The following is a 10,000-nucleotide window of genomic DNA, read 5'->3' as shown; positions in this document are numbered from 1 at the left end:
GGCCCGATGGATTGAGAGGCTGAAGATTAAGTTGTTTATAAACGTTAAGTTGCAATCATTTCAAAACTATTATTAAAAATTAATAACTTCTCAATTAATTCTTCAAATAACTGATGATGACTAAAAATTGATCTGAAAATATTTGTGATCAATAAAACTAATTGATTTAAAAAAACTTTTAATTACATTAACATACAAACAACCCAAAAAAACAGATAAGCTATTAAGCAGAGCATAAACAACCCAAATAAACTTAAACGGACCAACCAACCAACTAACAAACAAACACATACAAACAAATACAAACAACTGACCATATCTTCTATCCCATTCAGCAAATTAACAGCGGCCATCGCGATTTTGGTCTTTGCCTTGCTCTTCTTATAGGCTACTACGCCAAGCGAGATGGCCACAATCGCTATGACCGTTAAAATGCAGATCGGCAGCACTATGGCCAATATTCTGCCGCTGTGTTGACCAGCGAACGAAAATAAAAACGTAAATTGAGAAAATATCATTGTTACAATAACAGTCAATCTACTAATTAACAAAACACTTAACTGGTTGCTTGCTCAAACAATCCATCAATCAGCCAACCAATTGATCAATCACTCAGCTAACCAACCATCTACTCAATCGACTAACCAGCCAATAAACCAACAACCCAAATGGTCAACCAATCAATCGACCCACTAATCATCAACCAATCATCATTCACGAACGTTTTACTGGCATAATCATCTTCGACACATTCGGTTATTTTCATGCCGTTGACATCACGCGCAAGTTTGTGCGGTAAATTTGCCGGACAGTTCTCCGAACAGTTGAACTTGGGTCATGAGAAATAACAATAAATAATAATAATAAATATAATATTTACTATTATTACTAAATATTATCTATTTATTAAATGTTATTATAGAAAATAAAAGTAACTAAAGAGCAAGTAAAAAGTAGGTGAACCCCTAGCTCCTTATTCTGATAGTCATGGTAGACGATGTAGTGCTTACAGGTGTAGCACTGGTGGGGGTCAGGACCGTAGCACGTAAGGCAGCTTGTGTGGCACGGCAGGCAGGACCTCTCGTCATAATCTTCGACGTTTTTTCTTTTTATAGCTTTATTAATTTTAGTAGCAGTCGTAGTAGTGGTAGCTGTAGTTGTTGTCTTTGCGTGTGGAGTAATATTCATTATATTAGTTTTGTTGTTGCTCTTAGAAAAATGATCGTTGATGTCAACAGTTCCATTTCCTCCGTTATTACTACTGCCGCTACTACTTCTACTGCTGTCACCGCTGCTACTACTACCGCTACTACCACCACCACTACTACTTGTAGTGTTTTTAATGTTCGGTATTGGTGAGTATGGGCGATCTGTGTTGTGTTGGTAGAATCCGTCCCGACAGCTGCTAACACATTTGTCCTCTTCCTTGAAATGCTTGCACGGGTGGCAGTAACTTGTGGAAGTCCCATAATCCCAACACGCCAGACATTCCGGATGACATGGTTTGCAGCCCTTTGTTGGGTAAACAGAAATAAATCAATGTGTCGTTAAGAAGTAGAAAGTGGTCTGTTATAATAATCATGATTTAAATCAGTGTGCTTTCGCTGGCATGGATGGTGAAATAATTACAGATATGCTATTACTGATAAAAAATATATGTATATATTTCTTACAATCAGTATTTTGTACAATAATTTGAAATATCAGACCGGCTAAAGCGAACCTGCTTTCGATGAAGAGAGTGGTTGGATGGGTAGTCAATCAGTATTGTCCTGTACAAGCCGGTGGCACACATCTTCGTGATGGGCATACACGAGGTGGCATTTAGAGAGTCGCCAACCTTCTCAAACGAAACTAAATCGCAAGAGTTGCACGCATTCGCTCCGATGTTGTTCAGCGGACCTGTACACCCGTATTCTCCGCAATTTTTGTGACAATTTTGACAATGGTTATTTTTGTCAGTATATTTTGTTTTTGGACAGGAGGTTGTACAAGTGTCGCGGTCACGAACGAATCGACATGTGGTGCAGTTTTCGGCGCCCTGTTTGAATTAGAGCGATCGTTTTCAAGATGGTCTGATTAAAGCAAAATATTGATGATGATAACCGCCAACTGCAAATTATGTTTTTCAAACCGTTCTCAATCTGCGAAGCAATAATAATTAACAGCAAGACTAACCGGTCCATCACATGTATCCAAGCACTGTTCGTGACAGAGGCTGCAGGTCGTGTTCGAACTAGCGTAAGCCAGAGGAATTGATTGGCAACTGAGGACGCATTTGTTTTGAAATTTGAAGTTTCTGCATGAGATGCACTGGTGATCACCTGGTCCCCAGCAACCATCATCTGAACATTCAGGGTGGCACAACTTGCCCTCACTCTCTAAAGGGACGATTTAATTTGAATGATTGAGCATAACATAAAACTAGCTCAATTGTTCATTTAGTTAATTTTTTTTTACAAATCAAAGATAGATATTAAAAGAATAGCTTTGCTGATTTATTGAATAACTATTTTATCCAAACGACACAACATAATGAGAATACAAATTTTGTCGAAACTGACCGCAATTATTATTGTTGTTGCCAATTATGACCCTCTGATCGTCTGGACTTTTCAAGATGGCTGACCAATTGATGGATTGAACGTAGCACATTTTCTTGTTCCGACTAATCTTCACGTTGCCGTACTTGATGGCTGTCAGTGAATCCAAACCAAGGGATGTGAAGTTTGTTGCAGCGATGCCCAGAGAATGGCCGAGCTCACTATTTTGTTTTATCATAATTTTAATAGTATCTGCCTGACATGTTTTTATAACAATTATTAATGCAATGCATTTTAATAACGTCTGAAACAAAAGCGGCGAGATGGTTAAATAAAAGTGCCTGCTGGTATTTATGTTGCATTGACCGGGTTTGAATTCAAAGAGGTTACCATCTATCATGTGTGTGTGTGTGTGTGTGTGTGAGTGTGTGTGTGTGTTTATTTGTATTTGTGTGTGTGTTTATTTGTGTCTGTTTATAACTATCAGATAAAATAGATCGGCTATTTGAAACTTAGAATTTATGTGCACTAACTCTAAGAAGACCCCTCTGATTGTTTTCAAATTTTTCAGAAATGATAAACTCTCGTAATTTGAAGTGCGAAAATGCATCCTGACGAATCCCGTGACTTCCTCAACACTTTCCAGGTACTTCCATTCTTCCGAAACACTGAGCATGATGAAGTGTGAACAATTAATCGATCAATTGATAGGTCAGTTAATCAATCAGTCAGTCAGTCAGCTAGCTAGCCAGCTAGCCAGCCAGTCAGCCAGTCAGTCAGTCAGTCAGTCAGTCAGTCCGTCGGTCGATTGATCAATTAATTATAATTAAAATTGTATAATATAATATGAATAATAATTATAAATCATCTTACAAATATTAACCAAAAAATTTTATTACGAACAATGATGATGATAATAATAATTATTATCATTGTTATTATTATTACTATCATTATTATTGTATCGCCAATTGGTTTTTATAAACTTTAATCTTTCATTGTATAAAATTTTGTGGCCGGCTTCGTTTAATGATAAGCTGATAGAGACTGTTGTAAGGCAATCACACGACTTTTACTGTGACAGAAACAATTTATGACATAAATTCAAATATACATCGCCGCTCTGTTCTTTTTTGAAATGTAGTTTTTATTGAAATTTCATTTCATTGTTGTAACTATTCATTACCCTGTCCTCTGAGACAGAGGCGTTCTCATTATTATTATTATATTATGGCTTACTTCCACGTAAAATCGTCAAACATCAGGTTCCCATCCACCACTTGACAGCCTATGAAACTGCTGGCATTGACTGCAACCCCTTCGACGACTCCGAGGCAGGCTAATTAATATTCATATATTAATATTTTAATATTAATGAGTTATCTAATTAATGTTAATTAGCAAATCGGTTTATTCATTCATTTATTCGGGCATTTGTTCAATAATAAATTTACTACTCACTCACTCACTCACTCACTCACTTTTACGACAAGGTTTTTGTCCATCGGATCCGCACTCGACGCAGCTATCCCCGACGATCATGCTGTTTGCCGCGCAGTGTTTAACGCAAGCCTGTTTATCCATGAGTAGGTGGTCTGAAAAATGAGCAGCATAATCATATTTAGTGCATATTCACGAGAGGTGTCAGTCTGAGAGGCGTGGTTAGTGTGGAATTATTTATTCACCCAATGGTTGAATGGCTAGGATTTTAATGAGTAATTAAAATGTCAATAAATTGGTAATTGCTAGAATGTCATCGGAAAATTTCAATTGTGACGTATATAAAATATAAATGGACAAAAGTCTTGGAGCAAGATGGACTCCAAGAATAAAATTGCCTCGACAATGAAACATATTCATGAATACCCATCATCAACATTGTATTTAATTATGTGTGTGTGTGTGTGCGTGCGTGTCTGCGTATGTGTTTGTGTGTGTGTTTGTGTGTAATGTGCATGTGTCTGTACGTTCTGACCGTCAAGTGTGGATTACAGGTCTGTTTATAGGTCTATACGAACATTTTATTTACACGCATAAGCGCTGGCAAACAGTTTGGAGTAGATAAAAACTATAAAAAAAAATTGAATACAAAGGGCTTACTAAAATAAATAGACATGAACAATTTATATCATCGCCTGTGAGCAAGAATTAGTGCGAACATGATGTCTACAAAAGCAATGCAAACACAGCCAAACACACGAACACAAAAACAAACACACACACACTCACACAAACATACACACACACATACACACACACACAAACAAACATACACACAAACTTGGACATGGCTTAACGCAAGTAGATCCGTATGCATATTTATGCTTGGGGTTTTCTAGCGTTTTGTATTGTGGTGAATCGTAGATATGTTGGACGGGGCAGTTTTCTTCGCATACGCCATCGTTGTAAAAGTTTTTGCATGCCTGGTTGGTTATGTGATTGATATGTTGATTGTTTAGTTGATTGATTGATTGGTTGGTTAGTTGGTTGATTAATTGGTTGGTTGGTTGATTGGTTTGTTGATACGTTGGTTGGTTCGTCGATTGATATGTTGGTGACTTATTTGATGGCTGGTTGCCTGATCAGTTGTTAGTTTATTAGGTGCTTGCTAAGTTGATGAATAGATTATTTTACTTGTGATTCATCGATCTGCTGCTCTTAATCAATCAACCAATCAATCAGTCAGTCAGTCAGTCAGTCAGTCAGTCAGTCAGTCAGTCAGTCAGTCAGTCAGTCAGTCAGTCAGTCAGTCAGTCAGTCAGTCAGTCAGTCAGTCAGTCAGTCAGTCAGTCAGTCAGTCAGTCAGTCAGTCAGTCAGTCAGTCAGTCAGTCAGTCAGTCAGTCAGTCAGTCAGTCAGTCAGTCAGTCAGTCAGTCAGTCAGTCAGTCAGTCAGCCAGCCAGCCAGCCAGCCAGCCAGCCAGCCAGCCAGCCAGCCAGTCAGTCAGTCAGTCAGTCAATCAGTCAGTCAGTCAGTCAGTCAGTCAGCCAGCCAGCCAGCCAGCCTGCCAGCCAACCAACCACCCAACCAACCAGACACTTCCTGCTACTACCCGAACACCCGGCCGCACACTCCTTGCTGCAGCACCTCACTGTCGAGTTGGGCTCACACCTGTTGTCGCATTCGCAGTGCACCTTTGTTACTGTGGCCGAAAAATAATTTCAACATTTTTGAAATTGCTTTTAAATTTAATTACTTTATTTATTTATTTAATATTGATAATCCCCTAAATAATATATTTATATATTATTTAGGGGATTTTTTTATGCTCGCATTTAAACGAATTTTCATTTGGCTTTTGTTTGTAAGTTCAGAATAAAACAGAATTAACTTTGCCATGTATTAACTTTAATTTAATTTAAATATAGTTTAAATTTAACTTAAATGTAATTCAATTTTAACTATTATAACTTCAATTTAATCGCTAAACTCAACAGACTAAAGCTCACATGCTAACGACACCAAATATGCTAAATAAAAAAATACTGTTTTAGGGCCCCTCTCCAACTTACGTCGATGGCACATCTCAGGGCCTGGACCCCAGCAATAGGGCTGTCCAGTTAGGTCCGCACATGATGGGTGGCATTCGCAAGAGGGGTGCTTCGCCGTTTTATTATCACCTTTGAAAAATAAATGGTTGTTGCGTTAATTAATTAATTAGTAATTAATTAATTAATTTAATATTTATTTTATTGAAACGAGCAATAGTGTGGTGGGCATGCGAAAGAAGTCGCCAACATTTTTTCATCAAATTTATGAGACGGCACTGCGAATAAATGAGCCGTCATCACTATGTAATCCATCAGTAATCCATCTCCCACAATGGTAGTCTACTATCAATTTTCACTCCCTCATTTTGTATCTCATTCCTCGCTAACCACCAAACACGACAGCAGCTGTCGTCAAATAACTTTACTTTACTTTTAATTTAATTTATATTGATGACACAGATTAGATAATGTTGTGAAATAACCTCACAACATCATCTTCATCATCACAGACATCATCATCTTCGTCACCATCCAACCGCAACATCATCATGTCACAGACATCATCACCATTTTCATCATCATCCCACAACAGCATCATCATGTCATAATCATCCCACAACAACATCATCATGTCATCATCATCTCATAACACATCCTAACTCACAAATGGCATTGTTGCGGCTCATGAAAACTCTGCTGCTACCATCACTTAAGACGTCGACCCAATTGACGGTGTCCACAAATCGCAAGGCTCCGTTGTTGTATATCATCACGTCCCCTCTGCTAATTTCTGGGCAGTTGGAGAAGGACAAATGAGCCATTATAATAACTGGCTGTAATAATTCTTGTTAATTTTTAATAAATAACCATCAAACAGCAGAAATTTTGGTCGATTTTTGTTTGTTTTCCGATTTATAAACAGATCATTATTCAATCAGGCAGATTAGCTCTTCACATTCACTCCTGGCTTCAACCAACAAGGAAACAACAATGCCTGAGTTTGAACCTTGCAGTTGTATCATCAGAGAAATTGTCAGGATCTATTACTAAAAACATGCGAATGAAGTTAGCCAAAGGTAGAACGCAGTGAAACCACACAAAACAGCCTAAGTGAACGTTTTAAATGGTTTTAAGAACAAGTTTCAAACAGTTTCAATGCTTCTTTACAAGTTTTAATCGAACGGACAGTAAATTGGGATCAGTTGGCCGCGGCCATTCAATAAAAGTTTTTACTTCATTGACCTACATTTTATGTTCATTCATTCATTCGTTCGTTCGTTCGTTCGTTCATTCATTTATTCATTCGTTCATTTATTTGTTCATTTACAGACCAATTTTTATTTATTCATTCATCTTTCCACCACTCAACCATCCACCCGTCCACCATCCGTCCACCATCCATCTTCTTACCATGCAACGACGAAAAGCCCAACTCCTCCAGACCCATTCTATCGTCGTGAGTGAAATTGTTGCCGACGATGAAGAGGCTGCAGTTGTTGACGAAGCTGGAGACGCTGACGACGAAGCAGTTGCAGAGCTGCTGCCCTCGTATCAGCAGCAGCGAGCTGAGGTTCAGGTGGAAGATCTCGTTATACTGGATCATCACGTAGCCTGTTACCTAGTGGTTCAGAGATGCACCGTTGGTCGTGTAACTGATCCCGTAAATGATGAGATAACTGATCAGTTAGATGACCAGCAAAGAAAGATCTTATCAATTATTCAACAAGTAATTGACTAACTAATTAAATTGAAAGGTTGAGAGGTTTTAAGGAAAGCTGAGTAAAAGAGTAATAGATGCTCAACACGTAGATGTTATCTGTCGACTAAGTTTCTAAATGGGTGAGTTCGGTTATTGAAATGAAGTTGTGTAGTTGTTTAAATGGAATATGGAAACAACATCGATGTTAAAACAACTGGCAAATGAAGTCAAACCCATAAGAAAATTTTAAATTTAAAAATATAAAATCGGCATGTTACAGCGTATACGTTAGAGAACGATGAATCCGATGTATAGAATGATGTATCTAATGTATAGAATGATGTATCTAAAGTATAGAATGATATATCTAATGTATAGAATAATGTATCTAATGTATAGAATGATGTATCTAATGTATAGAATGATGTATCTAATGTATATCGATGAACTAATAAATTTTCTGGAAATAAAAATTACTCTACAAATTCAGCAAAAAAAGCTAACCTCCTTGATATCTTTGAGGAAGCCGAGGTCGAAGCCGGCTTCTTCATCCTCCTGATAACCGTCCTGCCTCTTCACGAGAAAGTTGATCTCTAGGTTGCCGTCCACAATGTTGCAATTGGTGTAGCGCTGTTTTAGAAACTCGTAGTAATTTTTGTGGTGCGCTTCGTAAGCGTGGCGGTAGGTGGTCCCTGGACATACTGTGTGTGTGTGTGTTTTTTTGCGTGTGTTTGTGTTTGTTTGCGTGTGTGTGTGTGCGTGTGTGTGTGTGTGTGCGTGCGTGTGTGCGTGAGTGAGTGTTTTTATGAGTTTGTGTGCGTTTGTGTGTGCATAAGTCATTAAAAACCAAAGCCAAAAATTTAAATAAAGGAAAGATGCGTTCACACACGCAATCAAAGGCAGACACACACACCCGCGCGCGCGCACACACAAACACACACACGCGCACACAGAGTCTAAGATAGACAAAGATATCAATTTGATTTATGGATTCATTGAAGGATGACCAAAAAATATACCAAGATCTAAGTGGATACCATCTCTCGAGGTAAAGGTAATGCAGAAGAGAACTAACAACACTGACGTCACCAGCATTTTTAGATGTTATTCTACAGCTACAGACGATTCTAAGTTTTGGAGGTCCGCTATTTCTTTTCCTATTTCTATTACGTATTTCTATTTTTAAACACGGCCGTGAGATCAATTTCATCAAATGGATAGAAGAAATGAAAAAAAAAATTATTAAAGCAAATTGTCCTTGTGCTACTAAGGAAGTTTACAATTCCACACGTACATATTCACAGTCACATACACCCAAACACAAATACACGCCCACGCACTCATGTATTGCATGTAAGTGTACATGTATATGCATGCATCGTTGTACGTATGTACTTTCAATTTTTATATTTACTCCTCTTTATTTATGAAAAAGGTTGATTAGGTATGTTATATTTTTATCGATTTTTTTTTCAGATTCATTATAACAAGCTGCAAGTGCAGACGTGTGCCGATGGAGTTTTTGTTAGTTTCATACTTTCAAAATTAATGGTTAATATCGCTATTTCTATGTCAGATTTAATGCAAATTTTAATAAAAACAACAACATCAACAGCAACAACGACAACAGCAACATCATCAACAACAACAGCAGCAGCAACAACAACAACAGCAGCAGCAACAACAACAGCAGCAGCAGCAACAACAACAGCAGCAGCAACAACAACATCAGCAACAACAACAACATCAGCAGCAACAACAAAAACAACAACAACAACGAGACAGCACCAGCAACAATCAGGTCAAAAATAAAACAACAACAAACAACAACAATCAACAAGACAACAACAAGAACAGTACCAACACCACCACAGCAACAACAAAATGAGGTCAACATAACAAGCATTCGTTTTAATAGTTAAGTTGATGTTAAGTATGTGTCTGATTTGTGTGTGTTTGTACGTGATTGTGTGTGTTTGTGTGTGTGTTTGTAAGTGTGTGTGTGTGTGTTTGTTAAATTGTGCGAATTGTAAATGTATTGTATTTATTTTAACATGCGTGCAGTGTATATATGTATGTGTGTATGTATGTTTGTTTGTGTATGTATGTATGTATGTATGTATGTATGTATGTATGTATGTATGTATGTATGTATGTATGCATGTATGCAAGTACAGTACATTGTATATATGTATGTGTGTATGTCAGTCATAATACGGTTATTTGCTGCATGCACATGTGCTATCGAGTTTGGTAATAAAGAGGATC

The 10,000-nt window shown here is 37.6% G+C and overlaps 1 protein-coding gene across 1 annotated transcript in view; it reads right to left on the bottom strand.

Moving 5' to 3' along the window:
• The window catches only part of HELRODRAFT_119222 (hypothetical protein), a gene marked incomplete at both ends in the record, with an annotated part of 12,052 nt that extends 3,621 nt beyond the window's left edge, over positions 1-8,431 (bottom strand). The window contains 18 exons of the mRNA XM_009019035.1: positions 1-19; positions 315-468; positions 723-829; positions 964-1,115; positions 1,401-1,512; positions 1,724-2,041; positions 2,179-2,381; positions 2,565-2,764; positions 3,077-3,211; positions 3,620-3,664; positions 3,783-3,870; positions 4,031-4,138; positions 4,825-4,966; positions 5,575-5,684; positions 6,055-6,142; positions 6,684-6,866; positions 7,511-7,651; positions 8,237-8,431. The exon at positions 1-19 is cut by the window's left edge and continues 95 nt beyond it. Of these exons, the coding sequence (XP_009017283.1) occupies positions 1-19; positions 315-468; positions 723-829; positions 964-1,115; positions 1,401-1,512; positions 1,724-2,041; positions 2,179-2,381; positions 2,565-2,764; positions 3,077-3,211; positions 3,620-3,664; positions 3,783-3,870; positions 4,031-4,138; positions 4,825-4,966; positions 5,575-5,684; positions 6,055-6,142; positions 6,684-6,866; positions 7,511-7,651; positions 8,237-8,431 (2,500 nt within the window). The remainder of the gene's footprint in view (positions 20-314; positions 469-722; positions 830-963; positions 1,116-1,400; positions 1,513-1,723; positions 2,042-2,178; positions 2,382-2,564; positions 2,765-3,076; positions 3,212-3,619; positions 3,665-3,782; positions 3,871-4,030; positions 4,139-4,824; positions 4,967-5,574; positions 5,685-6,054; positions 6,143-6,683; positions 6,867-7,510; positions 7,652-8,236) is intronic.
• Positions 8,432-10,000: the final 1,569 nt, after the last annotated feature.

Source organism: Helobdella robusta, assembly GCF_000326865.2.
Source record: "Helobdella robusta unplaced genomic scaffold HELROscaffold_23, whole genome shotgun sequence".
Taxonomy (NCBI): domain Eukaryota; kingdom Metazoa; phylum Annelida; class Clitellata; order Rhynchobdellida; family Glossiphoniidae; genus Helobdella; species Helobdella robusta.
This window is presented reverse-complemented; position numbering and strand designations above follow the sequence as displayed.